Source organism: Ipomoea nil, unplaced genomic scaffold, assembly GCF_001879475.1.
Source record: "Ipomoea nil cultivar Tokyo-kokei standard unplaced genomic scaffold, Asagao_1.1 scaffold0302, whole genome shotgun sequence".
Taxonomy (NCBI): Eukaryota; Viridiplantae; Streptophyta; class Magnoliopsida; order Solanales; family Convolvulaceae; genus Ipomoea; species Ipomoea nil.
This window is the reverse complement of record NW_017616730.1, coordinates 3,417,815-3,433,684: the sequence shown is the minus strand read 5'-3', so window position 1 is coordinate 3,433,684 and position 15,870 is coordinate 3,417,815. Positions and strand designations below refer to the sequence as shown.

Sequence of the window (15,870 nt, the reverse complement as noted above, 5' to 3'; positions counted from 1 at the left end):
TGTGAGAGTTACCTTTAAAAACAATACTTAATTCTCATTTTTGACATCATACAAATGATAGAATTATAAAATATTTGAGGTATAGTAACTCGGGCAAAATAAATCGAAGGTAGGAGGTTACCGAGTATGTAAGTGCTTTAGAAAGAGAGTAGGAAAGAGTTCCCTTTTACAGATAACAAAGGCAGTATTTATAGGGGCTAGAAGGGAATACATGCTGGACTCTCGGCATGACTGACATGTGTCACACATGCAGTCGATTAGCTCAATAATGGCGCCCTGAAAGCCACGTGTACTAATATTTCTGACCATCAAGTCAGGTCCTCCAAGTAATCCTGCTTGGGACGACGACCCCGAGCTAAAAAGGTCGAGGTTTTGGTCCCCAAGTAACGCATCGCTATAGCAACAGTGTTTTTGCTTTAGATCGGCCAACGCTCTTAGGTTGGGGATACCGGACTAGTGGTCGGTTAGTCAAGGTCGAGATAGACCCTTCTCGGTGAGCTTACCGAATACCTAGCAGGTACATACGGAACATATGGATAGGTATAGGGTGTTGAAAAATTTAGGCAACATCAACACGAGGGCTGACAACCATACGGTAACTTATTTGGATGACGGAAATCGTCACTAACAAAAGGTGTGTACTGTATAACTTATTTGGATGGCGAAAGAAATCCGTGATGACTAACCGAAAGGTGTGTACCGGATATATATTATACTCTAATAGTATATACAAATCACATTAAAAGATGATGTGGGATGAATTTGAGGGAGAGAGTGTTAGAGTAGTGGCAGATAGATGCATGATTGAATGAAGCCAAGTCACGAGTGAGCAGCACCGCTGGTGGCACGGCCAGTTCAAATAACACGTGAATCCTCCTATTCACATATAGCCATCTTCACATGCACGCATACGCCACAACCCAACAAAAAACAAACCCCCCCACCCTTCCCTTTACGCTCTTTTCTATAATAACACTACCCCCTTTTCCTGCTTTCTTCTTCTTCACTACTCCCCTTTCTTCACCTTCTTCTTCTTCAATGGCTCCTCTTTCTTCCCCCTTCACCATTCTCTGCCTCCTTCTTCTACACTACTGCTGTGTCTCTGCATCGGGGTCACATAGCCGCCCAAACCTTCACCATAGAACGCCATTGTTGCAGGCAAACCTGAGCTCTTGTTCTCTGTTCGTGGGCAGTTGGGTTCTTGACGAGACATATCCTATCTACCAATCCTCCGATTGCCCTGCCATTATTGACCCAGAGTTCAACTGCCAAATGTACGGCCGACCCGACACTGACTACCTCAAATACCGGTGGAAACCGGCGAATTGCGACGTTCCCAGGTAGCAGAAACCCATGTTGCCTAAAATGTCGTGGTAAAGTTTTGATCTTTACGCTGTTTTTCCGGTTCTTGGTTTTCTGATCTAGGTTCAACGGGCTGGATTTTCTGGAGAGAATGCGAGGGAAGACCGTGATGTTTGTGGGCGACTCTCTGGGGCTCAACCAATGGGAGTCGTTGATTTGCATGGTCTCAGCTTTCGTCCCAAGATCACAGACTAAGATGATCAGGGGTGACCCTCTCTCAGCTTTCAAATTCTTGGTAAAACCCTTTAATTTAATTTCACCCAGTATTCTAGCTCGCCATAAAACATTTCCTAGTAAAATCGAACATTCTCAAACGCAGGATTATCAAGTGACAGTGTCGTTTTACAGAGCGCCTTACCTGGTAGACATAGACTCAGTGCAGGGGAAAAGAATACTGAAACTAGACGACATTAGTAGGAATGGGATTGCTTGGAAGAATGCAGATGTTCTTTCTTTCAATACAGGGCACTGGTGGGTCCACAAAGGCAATCTGCAGGGGTGGGTACACTATCTTTTATCTTTGCAGTGAATCTTCTCTTTTTTATGTTTAGCCCTCCTCAAATATTCCCACTTGCATAAAGCCAGAAGTTGATGATGATAGCTTGGGCAAGTAAACATAACTTTCATAATGAATTTGGTTCACTAGAAAATCCGCAGTCACTATCTGAGTGTTCTGTTTGAGATAAACTAACCAAGTTATCCATAGCTGTTCGACTCAAACTAAAAAGTCAAGAGAATGCTCTGCTCCTATTGGGAATCGAATTTGTAATGTTGTGGTTATTAACCTGCTCCTATTGGGAATCGAATTTGTGACGTTGTGCTTATTAAGTTAACAATCTTTTAACAGTCTGGTTGCTCCGGCTCCTATTGGGAATTGAATTTGTAACGTTATGGTTATTAAGTTAACAGTCTTAATAGTCTGATTAATTTGGCGGGATTGTGCTTGTGCCTAACTTTCATAATAATTATTGTTGATACATATGCAGGTGGGACTACATGGAATCAGAAGGGAAGTTGTACCAAGATATGGATAGGTTGGGTGCTCTTGAAAAGGGTTTGAGAACATGGGCCAGCTGGGTTGAATCTAATGTTGATAGAAGCAGAACCAGGCTGTTTTTCCAAGGAGTCTCCCCCACTCATTACAAGTATGTTTTATTCCTTTCTCCCCCTTGTCTTAATCCCATGATTAAGCTCTTCTGGTGTTCCCTTATTTTAATTCCAAGCTTAAAATGGTGTTTGGTTGGGAGGAGGGAAGGTAGAAAAAGAATAAGGTAGAATAGGGTAAGAATTCAAATTATATTGTTTGAAAGTGTAGAATAAAATTATTGAGAATGAGGAGAGAATAAGTGATATAAAAATTAAAATGCTCATTGTATAATAATAATAATAATAATAATAATAATAATAATAATAATAATAATAATAATAATAATAATAATAATAATAATTCGGGGTAAATAAAATCTTTTTTCTTATTTTTCTTTTCCTTTTCATGCTACATTGATTTGCCAGGAAAAGTAGCTCTTAATAATATCCAGAAAAAATTCCCTGATCCAGTAGTTAAGTAGCTGCACCTATGATCTAGTAGTTAAGCAGTTGCACCTATAACTCTTCTAACGAGAGGGTGTGGTCCAACTCTCCAAAGATCTTCCCTGGTAAAATAGTTAGTTTATAGATTAATTTTGACTTATTTAATCACTATTAGTTGTTTGATTTGGTTTAATAATCAATATAAGTGTTTGGTTAATTAGTTTTTTGTATTTCAAAATGTTAAAATTCAAAAAGCTACTCCAAGCAACTTTTTCAATTAGCTTTTTGAGAAAAGAAATTATATCAAACAACAATCAGCTAACAGTTAATTTATCAAACACTTTTTTACAATCAGCTAATGTTATCAACTAGTTATACCCTCTAATTAACCCAATAAGCTAACAACCATTTAGCAAACAGGGCCTAAGTGTGAGTGTAGTGACCAATCAAATACCCGAGTTTGAATGAGGATAGCCCTGCTTCACTAAAGCACATCCCGCAATTTACGTTCTCTCACAATCTTCATAGTATAGGAGCCTTAGTAGGTAAGGGGTCCTCAGGTTTAAAGTTAAAATTGAGTGTGGGTTCGACCCCATCACATGGAGGTGAGATCCACTAATTTGATTTGGTTTGGGGTTGCAATCATTATATCATGGATCATAATTCACCTTACAATGAGAATCACTAACATATACAAGGTTCATTTTAGCATATCGAAAATTTATTTTTAATATATTAAATATTTATTTTTTAAAAATTATTTTTTGTGTACTAAAAATTTATTATTTGGTGTATTATTTAAAATTTTAAAAATTAACATTTAATATATTAAAAATAAATACTTGTGGTGTACATTATAATGTAAATCATAGTCCATATATAATTTGTGAGACAAAGACTGAAAATTTGGTTATAAAAATAATAATAAAACAGAAACCAGAAACCAGCAGCTACTTTACTATGTCTAATGTTTGTTTTGCAAACATAGGTTGCCCCAGTATAGCTGTCATCACTAATTAGCCGTCATCCAAGTTGGATTATAGGATTGAGGCTCAAACTGAATTATTGTACCCAACCTTTATCACTATACAATTATATTACGTACCTGCTTACTTCACTGGCTCAATATACAATACTTGAAAAAATTAATAATCAAGAACCAGAAAAATAATAGTCAAAAACAAAAATAGAATTAGACCTAACAAAAATTTATATATATATATATATATATATATATATATATATATATTTGAATGACAAGAAAAATATGTCGTTATTATCTGAGAGTGTGCACCGAATAAACTGTTATCATAATCTCATAAAGTGTGCTCTTTGTGTGGTGGGTTTCAATAATGCAAGGCGGCATAGTAAAACGACATGAATATAATACAAAGGCAGAAGCCAGTAGGGCAAGTAGGTCCATTTCAGTTTTGGACTTTTTGGTCACATACATCTCTTCTTGTGGTAAATACTATATACTTATATGGAGTATTACTTTTGCCGTTTTGCGTCACCCATCTCGTCGGTGGCAAACTCACATGTTACACACACCTAATCCATATTTTCCCCAATCCAAAATACCTCCAAGCACAATATTCCCTTCACATCCACCAACTACATTTGACTAATGTCTGGTCAGAAAAATCGATAACTATTACCCGATAATGTGTACTGACTAAATATTGTGACACCCGATAATGTGTATTGACTAAATATTGTGACACGGTTTTTGTCAGCCCCCGTGAGTGGAGCGCGGGCACAGTGACGGCATCAAAGAGCTGTTACGGGGAGACGGCGCCGACAGCGGTGACAGGCGGGGCATACCCGGGGGTATACCCGGACCAAATGAAGGTGATAGAAGCGGTGATAGGGAACATGAGCTACCCTCGGCCATTCTTGCTGGACATAACACTATTATCGGCTATGAGGAAAGATGCACACCCTTCAATATATAGTGGGGATCTCACCCCAGAGCAAAGGGCTAACCCTGACCACTCTGCTGATTGTAGCCATTGGTGCCTTCCTGGCTTGCCTGATACTTGGAATCAGTTGTTCTATACTGGACTTTTCTTCTGAGAGTCTGATTTGTTCCACTCATCATCATCTTACACAAGTCTTTATAGGATAAATTAAAGTTCTTTGTTATTCTTGTCAAAGTGTTTAGAGTATTATATTCAACAAAATGATTAATGTTTTATAAAAAAAAAAAAAAATTGTGTTTATTCATGAATCATGATTTTACATGTTAATTATAATTTTTCCCTATTAAAAAAATGTTAAGCACATTGCGTCAAATTATTCTGTGGATCCGGATCCAAAAATACACAATTTACATACTGAATGTTTACAATTTTACATACATAATTTAGAATGTTCACAATTTGAATTTTGAACATTCAGTATGTAAATTGTATATTTTGGACACAAATCTACTTTACAAGATGGACTCTGGCCCATGGTGTAACTGTTGCACATTTACCCAACAGGCCAGCCCGTAAGACCCGCCAACGTATCTGGGGCATTACTTGAACCCTATCCTATGGGCTTCACGGGCTGGCCTATAAAATCCCACCAAAAGTTAAGCCCGGAATGGGAGCGAGCTGACCCGCTTTAGCAGTATTACCTCTAATTTGACAATCGTTATACCCTGCACCACGGCGCACATAGCACTGTGCGCCTCGCGCCTCCCAAAATGACGTCGTTTTGGGAGTGATTATGTGTATTTGTTTATACAAGTATGTGCATTTTTTATACAGTTATGTGTGTTTATTTATACAATTATGTGTATTTATTTATACGATTATGTGTATTTTTTTATACAATTATGTGAAACGACATCGTTTTGCATCAGGGCGCACAATGCAATACACGCCCTGGTGCACCCTAATTTGGGGTGTGGGGATTTGATCTTGTAATAACATTGGCCCATATTGCATTCTGATATGTGTTGTGCTGCTGGACAAGCAAAAGTTGAAAATTATGGGCTAGAAGGCAGCAAGAGAGCCACAGAGTTGACAGAAAGATAAAACTATATATGCATTATCAATGGTGACAAAAGCCTTAAAACCAGTACAAAGTAGGATCCAATTGAACTGTTTGGAGGAACAAGACAGACAGATCATAGTAAGATCTCTTGCTCTTATTTAAGGTACAATATAATTTTACACAACCTAATAAGCCACATCTAAAAGACAGGCTGCAAACCCTCTACAACATATAACCACAGACAAGGAGAAGAGACCCCAAAGCATCTCACACAATCTTCCCAACAATGTTAGCTCCATATCGTGAGCTCCGTAGCCGCTGTCACTTCCATCATCCTCGGCACATTGTCAATAATCTTGGTCGTCGCCAAATTCCCATTACCAGCCCGTTGGTTCTCGTATGCAGAATTATGTACCCCGATGGCAGCCCTGCCAGACGGGTCGAGATTCTTGGACCAAGAAGCATCCCACTCCACTGCCTTGGCTGTGGAGCATGCCACACTGGCCCCTCCTGGAACAGTAAGACTAGCCGGGTTCTGTGCAACATACAATGGGTAAGACTCAAAATCGAATTTTTGCAATCGAGATAACTGATAATCGTGTGAAGTGAAGTTCGGTTTTACCTGTGGGAAGAACCTCTCGAAGATCATTCTGTAATAGTAACCTTCCTTGGAAGTCGGGGTGTTGTGAGGGAAGATATGTGCAGCATTGAGCATCATTTTGTCGGTCACATGCTCCTCCGCGTGAGCTTTCAGCCCATCGATCCAGCTATACCCCACGCCATCGCTGAATTGTTCCTTCTGCCTGTACAGAATATGCTGCAAGAAATCCAAAAAAAATGTCAGTGGAAGTGGAACTAACCATCTCGAATCATTAATGGACAAAATCGGGACATATTTTTCTCAAGACCTTTGGGAGGTAGGGATGCTCTTCATCATCAAAAGCCCTTCTAAGAATCCACTTCTCCATCCGCCCCTCCTCGGGTTTGATCTGAAATCAAATGCAAAAGATTTCAGATAATCGGTCCCATAATGGATTTGGATGCAGTTCTTAGTTAGTTCTTACCATCTTCCATTCGGGGTCAATGTTCATGGCAACATTGATGAACTCCTTGTCCAGAAAAGGGACTCGGGCTTCTAACCCCCAAGCAGATGTTGACTTATTCGCTCTCAGGCAATCATACTGGTGCAGGGCTTTTATCTGCATAAACAGCACAAGATCAGACAATTGAAGCATGTGCTCCATCTAAACTAAAAGTCTAAGCTGATAGTTGGATTGCACATTAATGGTTATATGCTCAACACAGACCACGTTAGAAACCGGCTTCTAATTTTGTTAGCATGTGCTCCATCTAAACTAAAAGTCTAAGCTGATAGTTGGATTGCACATTAATGGTTATATGCTCAACACAGACCACGTTAGAAACCGGCTTCTAATTTCAACAAAAAACCGGGGCCTTTAACCTTAATTGGCTACCTTTCGACATGTCTCACGATGGAATTCATCTTTGTTGGGTGCCTTGTGGAAGTACAAGTATCCACCAAAAACTTCGTCAGATCCTTCACCCGAGATCACCATCTTCACTCCAAGCGACTTGATCTTGCGTGACATTAGGAACATGGGCGTGCTTGCCCGGATTGTTGTCACATCATAAGTCTCGACGTGGTAAATAACATCCTCAATTGCATCAATCCCATCCTGCAACATGTTATACAAAACCTTAGACTCTATATATCTCGACTCTCGAATTCAACTATGTTGTTTTGCTTTCGATACCTGAACTGTGAAGTGGAACTCATGATGAACAGTTCCCAGATAATCAGCAACTTCTCTCCCAGCTTTCAGATCTGGAGATCCCTGTAAGGCGCAAAAACAAGAAACAATTATCAAGATTCAAGAACTACATATCAACTTAATTATTTTGGTTCCTCGAGACAGACCTCGAGGCCAACACAGAAGGAATGAAGCTGAGCTCCCCATTGCTTAGCGGCCTTGGTGCCAGCCAAGTAGCGAGCCGTGATAGATGCAACGAGGGACGAATCGAGCCCTCCCGAAAGAAGAACCCCGAAAGGCACATCAGTCATCAACCTCTTGATCACAGCCTGCATCAATTTCCACAACATAAATAATTATTCAGTATACACATTTTTAACCATTCTTTCTCTCCAACCCAAACGAAAATTAGTCTCACGTTTTCGAGGGCACGCCTTAGAACCAAGGGCTCATAAGGAGCTGAAGGGATAGCCTCCGAGAACCATGGAGGATTGTACCACCTCCTGAGGCCACCGGTCTTGCTAGAGTACAGGTGTCCTGGCGGAAACGCCACAAACTGCTCACAATCGTCGTGTAAGCCCTTCAGTTCAGAGGACACCCAAACAGAACCTGAGTTAAAAGCAAACACAAAAATTGATCAAAACTCATCCAGGCAAACATTTTAGCTTTATTCCCAGCAAATTTATGAAGAACTGAAGAAGGTATATATACCATCAAGCCCCCAGCCAATATAAAGGGAAGTAATTCCAATAGCATCACGAGCAACTAGGAAACTGTTGTCACGGGTGTCCAGTAAAACGAAAGAAAACATCCCATCCAGCATGTCCACGAAGTTCTCTCCATGTTCTTCATACTGAACAAAGCCAAGGGTTCAAATCAAAATCCAATCTTTTTGCTCTTTTTAGGGTTCTTTCTATCAAATTAGATGAATTTTTGAATTTTGACCACTGGGTAAATGCAATCAACTCAAACCAAGAAAGCCAATAGCTCGTTCCGGGAGTAAAGTTATAATCTTGTGATTACCAACTCGGCTGGAATTGTCCAAACTTAATGATTTAGGGTTCTTTAATTTCTATCAAATTAGATGATTTAGTTTAGCAACTCACAAGATGCGCAATGACATCACAGTCGCTACCGGTATAAAACTTGTGGTTCGGCAAACTCTTCCTCAGCTCCTCATGGTTATAGATTTCTCCATTAACCTATATCTCGAAACACGTCGTTAATTATTCATATATAAACAAAACCAAAACCAAAACCAAAAACAAAAAAAAAAAAACATTCATCCAACGAAAGAATTACGAATTTACGATGAACCCGAAAGTTCCCTCACCGTCACAACAATCTTCTTATCTTCGTTAAACAGAGGCTGATCGCCGGAGGCGGGATCAATGATCGCCAGCCGCTGGTGCGCCAAGTAAAAATCCCCGTGCTGAAACAACCCACTCCAATCCGGTCCCCTGTGCTTCAACCTGCCCACACGATCAAACCCCCCATTAAATTCCCCGCAAATATAATCAAGAAAATCTTGAAAACCAAGAAAAAGAGAGAGGGAGAGATGAAATTGCCTGCGAGAGAGTTCGAGGACGCGAACCCTCTTGCGCTGAGAGTCGTCGGAGCAACCCAACACGGCCAAGATTCCGCACATGGTGTCTCGTTTTTGATGGAAAGAATGAGGAAAATTAAACTGTGTGTGTATATATTGGGAAGAAAGGGGAAGGAAGAGATGGAAGAGAGAGAGTTAAGGGAGGGAACAGAGAGAAATGCACAAATTTGGGAGATGAAAGCACGTAGACAGAGTTCACAGGTGGTCGTGTTCTGTTCTGCTTCGCTCTGGGAGGTGCTTGGATCAGTTGCAATGGCGCGAATTTATAGGCCCTCCGGGGGGCCAGTGGATGACGCGATTAACTAACCTTTCATGCGGCGACGTTTCATCGCTTCAATGTTTTTTTGGATAGAATTGTACACTTTTGTGCTGCATTTTCTATTTATTTTGTTTTACTATATTATTTAATTTGCTTTAAAGATGACTTAAACGAGGTAGACTTCATCAATTATTGTTGCCTAATGTGCCTTTGAAAGTGACAGGTTTTAATCTGATTCTTTTTGGTATATAATTTACAAAATTTGAGTTTTTTTTTTTTTTTTTTTTTTTGTGACGAGAAAAATTGAATAAAGATATTTGTTTATAATAATCTGTAAAAATTATATAGGAGAGTAGATTAATTAGAAAGATCTTATGTGATTGGCTCGATCAAAAGAGTCTTGACAATAAAGAGACTCCGTGTGACATGATCGTCCGAGAGGATATTGTTTTTATTGTTATATCTTGGTCAAATGTAAATTTAGAAGGAAGGATAATTTCCTTTTTTTTTTTATTAACAATGAGAGTTTGCAACATAATGACATGTGTCATATGGATAACGTTATATAGAAGAAAATTATCAATTATATTTTTTTATTGCTATATCTAGAAGAAAATTATCAATTTTTTTTTTAGTATTACTGATTATGCTACAGAAGCAAAAAGAGATCAAATTCATGACCTTCCATTTGAGAGAGTCACTTCATGTCACTAGATCACAATGTCATAAACTTGATATTTCTTTCCCCTCTTTTTCACATGGATATTTCATTTTCACATTTTTATTCCTTCATACTAGCAATTAAAGAAGGAATGCATTAACCCAAAGGCAACTCAAGTGATAAAGGAGTTTTTTTGTGGAGACAATCCAAAAGATAATTAGCATATTTTTAGTAGTCTGCATATGGTATTTGAGATAACTTTTTTGTGTTTTTATTTGTATATTTAAATAAAAGATTGTTTCATTTTTCATTATCTTACACAGTAAATGGTATAAATAGAGTATGTAACATACATAACACTACTTTTATATATATATATATATATATATATATATATATATATATATATATATACTAGCTCAAATGCAGTCATGCCCTAACATACGGTAGGTGTGGATGCAGCCATACCATTAGGTATATAAAAAATGTACAAATAGTGTTAGAAAATGCATAACAATGAAATGCACCACAAAACGCACCACACACTCAAAAATGCACTATACCTCCCCACACCTAATTGTGTGTTTCCGAACACTGTGTGATGCGTTTATGAATACTTAATGGTGTATTTTGTGGTGATGCGTACCTAATGCTTAATGGTGCATTTTTTGATATATTGGTACATTTTTTTGTTGTGCGTTTCCTAACACTATTGGTGTGTGTTTGCATACCTAATGGTGCGGCTACACTGACCACACGTTAAGACCTAGCCGCACGATAAGAACTATTATATATATATATATATATATATATACACACACACACACGTGTGTGTGTGTTCCATTATATGAAAACAAGTCCTTATGATAAAACTAAAAATCAATCTCAATCTTACATTTGAAAAAATAAAATAAAATAAAAAATCAGACATATCATATTAGATTTATTTTTTTTTTAAGGTGATATTTTCATCTATATGATCCATATGATTTTTACATATATATAAAGTTGAGATTAGTACTTAGTGTTCTCATGAAGGTATCTTCTCATATGTGTCATGTGTGTATGTATGTAAAAGAAATCATCATTTAATATGATTTTATCTAATTAATATTGTTCATTTATCTTTCACAGATATCCCTTCAAAATATATATATATATATATATATATATATATATATATATATATATATATATATATATCTTTCACAGATATAAATAAATAACTACAATATTGGTCGCTTATTACATTATTTGATACGGAGTATAATATTTAATATTGTATTTTTGACAACAAAAGCCAAGCTTTATCCATATAGAAGTTTAGTTTTCAACGGGGGCTGAGTCAGCAAGGCGCTGTTTCGTAAGGGAGTTAGTAAAGTTAAATAATTGCACTGTTTTTATCGTATCATCCACGTGGTGTCGATGGGCATTTTTGGGGCCCCAAACAAGGCATACATCCCATTGGTAGCTATTAGATTATCAGTGATGTTTTGACGTTTGCATTTGTTGTTTGCTGCAGAAAAGGGTGAAATAGGCCATTGAAGTTTAATTGAATAATTCTTTAAATTTTTAAAAAAGGTAATTATATCCATCAACAATTAATTTTGATGAAATGAAATCTAAAAATCTGTTAATGACTTGCTAACACATGTTATTAGGGTTCTGACCACCCTCTCGCAAAATTTCAAGTAAAAAAGTGACCGGCGATCGACGAACAGTCGCCAGTCACGGAGAAGGCGACCAAAATCGGTGACCGATCACCAGCCACTTTTTTGCTTGAAATTTCGCTAGAGGGTGATCAAAACCCTAATGACACGTGATAGTAGATCGTTAGTCAATTTTTGGATTTCATTACATCAAAATTAATTATTGATGAGTGTAATTGTACCTTTAAAAAGTTTAGGAGACTAATTGACGTTTAGCTAAAGTTTGAAGGCCTATTTAACCATTTTTTTTCTTTTTAAAAAAAAAACTAATATATAATAATAATAATAATAATAATAATAATAATAATAATAATAATGTTCACAAACTTTGATTTACAACAAAATTAACAACTACTACTTAAGTGTGCTTTGAAACTTTTAATTCTAGTTGACAAAAGACTATTAAAAAAAATATGTTGTTTATAGTTTATATGCTCAACTAAAAAAGTTAATGGACAATTTTTATGATCAATTAAATTTAAAATTTTATAATTATTATTTTTGAATCAACAATAATGTTCATAATCGTTTACGCCTATGCTTAGATGATCTTGACACATGACTAGGAAACGGCGTATACATTTGTTGTCATTTCATTTTTCTAGTATTTTCTTTGTCACTAATGTGAAGTAATCATAATTAATAGGATAATATCAATTGGGGCCACTACAATTCAACTTTGATGTAGTTTAAAAATAAAAAATAAAAAAAAAATAAAACAAGTGGGTTAGATTCTTCAAAATGTGAAATTAGAATATGATAGCATAAATAGACAAGGAATATACGTAGGAGTGTATTAGCTAGCAGAATTTTTGATAAACTAATTTGTATTTGTGTTTGGTAAAATGTACATTTATTAAGGTAAACGAACATAAATAAATAAATTTTAGAGCTCAGTTCATAAATAAATAAACAAAGTCTGAATAGTTGTAAACTCGTTTGCCAAGAGTCCGTGAACAAGCTCGTTTAGTGTTCATTGTTTGTTTAGTTATTGTTTATGAATATAGATTATTTTTTGTTTACAAACGAATTGTAATCGTAAACATGTGGATGCATAGTGTTTGATTATTAAACATTTATGAATGTATTCACGACAGTAATAACATGTGTAAAGTGTCGACAAGACATCTTAGACAATGATAAAGGAAGTGACGTTTGAACAGTTCGAGAGATGACCAAAGAATTGTCGGGATTGGAGCTCCCTGAAATTCAATTATGAAAGTTTGAATCTACTTTAACTTAATTCAAATATAAAAAATAACTCACACAAATTAATATATCAAAATCACTACATAATATATACCAATTTATGCTAAGTTTTTGAATATGTGACTAACTCTAGCTAACTAAACACCAACAGGATATGATGCACAACGAAACATAACTACATACCTTAAAGTTGTAAATCCAAAAAATAAAAATAAAAAATATATATAATAATAATAATAATAATAATAATAATAATAAATGATCTGGCATTGGTAGGCTGGTTTTGTTGATGTCATATTTTATCTTAAATTATGATGTTGCCGGCATTCACTTAGCTACATTATATTGGTGTATGTTACCGATGTTCATTATCGGATGGATCATTTGGATTTGACACATGATAGAAAATTGCATCCCGTGACGACACAATTTTATTTATTTGTGGCATGAGAAAATCAGCAATTTATATCACGGTCCAAAATCCACATAGCATTATAAAACCTGAATTAAAACGACGAGATACAGAATTCATACACATAACTTATAGAATTTCATAACAATACAAAATATTATAACACAAGATACATACGCATGTTATATACTCCCTCTGTCCCATTTTATGTGTCTTACTTTCCTTTTTAGTTTGTCCCAAAATGTTGTCCACTTTCCAAAATTGAACATCACTATCATTCCACTTTTTTTCAAATTACCCTTCTAGTTTTTGCTTGCTTTATTGTTTTTATTTCCAAAAGTGAAAAAGTGAGGGGCATAATTGGAAAGTGCATAACATTTACTTTAATTCATTAAAAAGCGTGCAAAAAGTAAATGAGACATCCAATTCGGGACGGAGGGAGTATTTACTTATTTTTCAAATTTAATTTAGGTACATAATTTGTGTATACATAATAAATAATTTAGAAATTAATTTCACATGAGATTAAAAGTGTCATTTTTTTGTATTTATTTATTGATTTATTATATTATGAAATCAAAATCAAGAAACAAGCCGGTTGTGAAAGGACCTGTTCCAAAATTTTGATGCCTTGATTCCCAACCCCTCCGCCTACCTCATAGTTCTTCACACCAAAATATAAGGAAAAAACCAAACGTATATTCTGAGAAATTCCAATATGTTAAGGAATCAGATTCTACATATGTATCATACTATATTAATAGTAGACTTCTAGAAATCGTATGTAGTGTGCATTTGCAAACAATAACACATAAAAGATGCCTTAGTCAATAATGCTTAATGTGGGGAAATTTCCATACCATCTTATATTATATAATGAAAATGTTTTATGAAAAAGATTTATCTTTCTAAAAATATTTTTCAGAAGTCATTTTCATGATTTTCAAATGACATCGTACCCTTGAATTAATCTAACACCAGTGAATCGGAGATACAAATTCAAAAGTCATATATATGCAAAAATAATACTCCATAATAAATAAATAAAATTGATTCCCCAAATTTTTATTTTTTTTTTAATACTATTGACTCTTTTACGATGTAATATCTGTTCATATCTACTTTTTCAACCTATTGAAGCACAAAAAGTCAATACCGCTCCACTAGCACTCGAACTTATGACCTCCCATTTGCTCCAAAAACTTTAATTTAGTTTAACAATTTACTAAAACAATCAAGATCGATGACATGATTTAAAGAAGCAAAAAAAATTGAGGCATTGGATATGTTAAAAAGAAAAAAAAAAACGAAAAGAAAAGAAAAGTTGTACAACAATACATGTTTAGTTTTTTTTTTTTTTTTTTTTCACTTACCAGCAAGCCATATTTGTAATTATTTTAAACATAATCATTTGATTCTTTAATTTGTTTAATTTATTGTAATACACGTTTCCTATTTGTAATTGTTTTATATATATTTAATTTCTTACCCCAATATATATTTAATTTCTAATTATCTTAAACCCAGTCATTTTGTTCTTTGTATATCCGATCTAATACACGTTTCATATTTCTATTGATTTGATTTATGTTTAAACTCGATCCATCACAGAATCATAGAATAAAATATAATGTGAACGCATAATAATCAAGATAATCACGTTTGACTTTATATTGCAACACAGTACATTATCTTATTTGACGAACAATAATTAAGTAGCTAACAAATATATTCCCTTTAATTTGATTTAGAAAAAAATTTCTAACCACTATCTGAATGTACATTTTAGGTGAAACCCATCAAAAATATTTAGCCGATAATAATAAATTAACCTAAATTATTTATAATTAATTGGCTCAAACTAAAAAGTCAATAGGCAGCTCTCAAATAAAGTCAAACATAAAATTTTGTAGTTAGCGAACCAATTGTCAGACAAACACCAAGTATGAATATATTTTATTCACTTTAGATAAAGAGCATATATCTTACCTGCTTCATGTGCAAAGATAGTGCCTGTGAAGGTGTTAAGCATTTTTTATATTTTTATTGTTAGTGTGCCATTATTGTGGTCCAAGGTGATATGATGTTCTAAATCATGATTCATGATAGAGCTTCTAATTACACGTAATAATATTCTCGTATTAGAATAATTTTTAAATTTCATGTTAGCAATGATAACTTTACAAAATTTATAATCGGATATGTGAGTATAACCTCGTTTAGTTTAAATAATAATGTAATAATACTCAGTATATGACATAACATTATTGTCACATAACAAAATAGATTAATACCTGAAAGTAACATAATAAAAAATTATGAAAGAAAATTAAAATTTTAGTATTTACATATAAATACGGTTTAT

General features: G+C 35.1%; 2 protein-coding genes across 2 annotated transcripts; one reads left to right on the top strand and one right to left on the bottom strand.

The window, feature by feature from the left end:
* Window positions 1-964: 964 nt before the first annotated feature.
* Window positions 965-5,089, top strand: LOC109158170 (protein PMR5-like). The gene is made up of 5 exons (XM_019306029.1): window positions 965-1,340; window positions 1,426-1,597; window positions 1,682-1,860; window positions 2,349-2,507; window positions 4,629-5,089. The coding sequence occupies exons 1-5, from the start codon at window positions 1,039-1,041 to the stop codon at window positions 4,966-4,968; spliced, it is 1,152 nt and encodes a 383-aa protein (XP_019161574.1). The 5' UTR covers window positions 965-1,038; the 3' UTR covers window positions 4,969-5,089.
* Window positions 5,090-5,903: 814 nt separating this feature from the next.
* Window positions 5,904-9,505, bottom strand: LOC109163350 (asparagine synthetase [glutamine-hydrolyzing]-like). Its single transcript, XM_019312105.1, has 12 exons — window positions 9,218-9,505; window positions 8,983-9,121; window positions 8,756-8,851; window positions 8,361-8,502; window positions 8,068-8,258; window positions 7,817-7,978; window positions 7,653-7,733; window positions 7,353-7,574; window positions 6,942-7,076; window positions 6,786-6,866; window positions 6,500-6,694; window positions 5,904-6,412 (listed from the first exon to the last, which is right to left on the bottom strand). The coding sequence occupies exons 1-12, from the start codon at window positions 9,295-9,297 to the stop codon at window positions 6,167-6,169; spliced, it is 1,770 nt and encodes a 589-aa protein (XP_019167650.1). The 5' UTR covers window positions 9,298-9,505; the 3' UTR covers window positions 5,904-6,166.
* Window positions 9,506-15,870: the final 6,365 nt, after the last annotated feature.

What these genes read in the sequence shown, in the direction of transcription:
- LOC109163350 (XM_019312105.1), bottom strand. Translation starts at nt 9,297, where the DNA reads ATGTGCGGAATCTTGGCCGTGTTGGGTTGCTCCGACGACTCTCAGCGC. An exon ending in ATCGTGAGACATGTCGAAAG is followed by an intron (nt 7,077 to 7,352) that starts GTAGCCAATTAA and finishes CTGTTTATGCAG; the next exon opens with ATAAAAGCCCTGCACCAGTA. An exon ending in TTGACCCCGAATGGAAGATG is followed by an intron (nt 6,867 to 6,941) that starts GTAAGAACTAAC and finishes ATTTGATTTCAG; the next exon opens with ATCAAACCCGAGGAGGGGCG.
- LOC109158170 (XM_019306029.1), top strand. Translation starts at nt 1,039, where the DNA reads ATGGCTCCTCTTTCTTCCCCCTTCACCATTCTCTGCCTCCTTCTTCTA. An exon ending in CACAAAGGCAATCTGCAGGG is followed by an intron (nt 1,861 to 2,348) that starts GTGGGTACACTA and finishes ATACATATGCAG; the next exon opens with GTGGGACTACATGGAATCAG. An exon ending in GTCTCCCCCACTCATTACAA is followed by an intron (nt 2,508 to 4,628) that starts GTATGTTTTATT and finishes GGTTTTTGTCAG; the next exon opens with CCCCCGTGAGTGGAGCGCGG.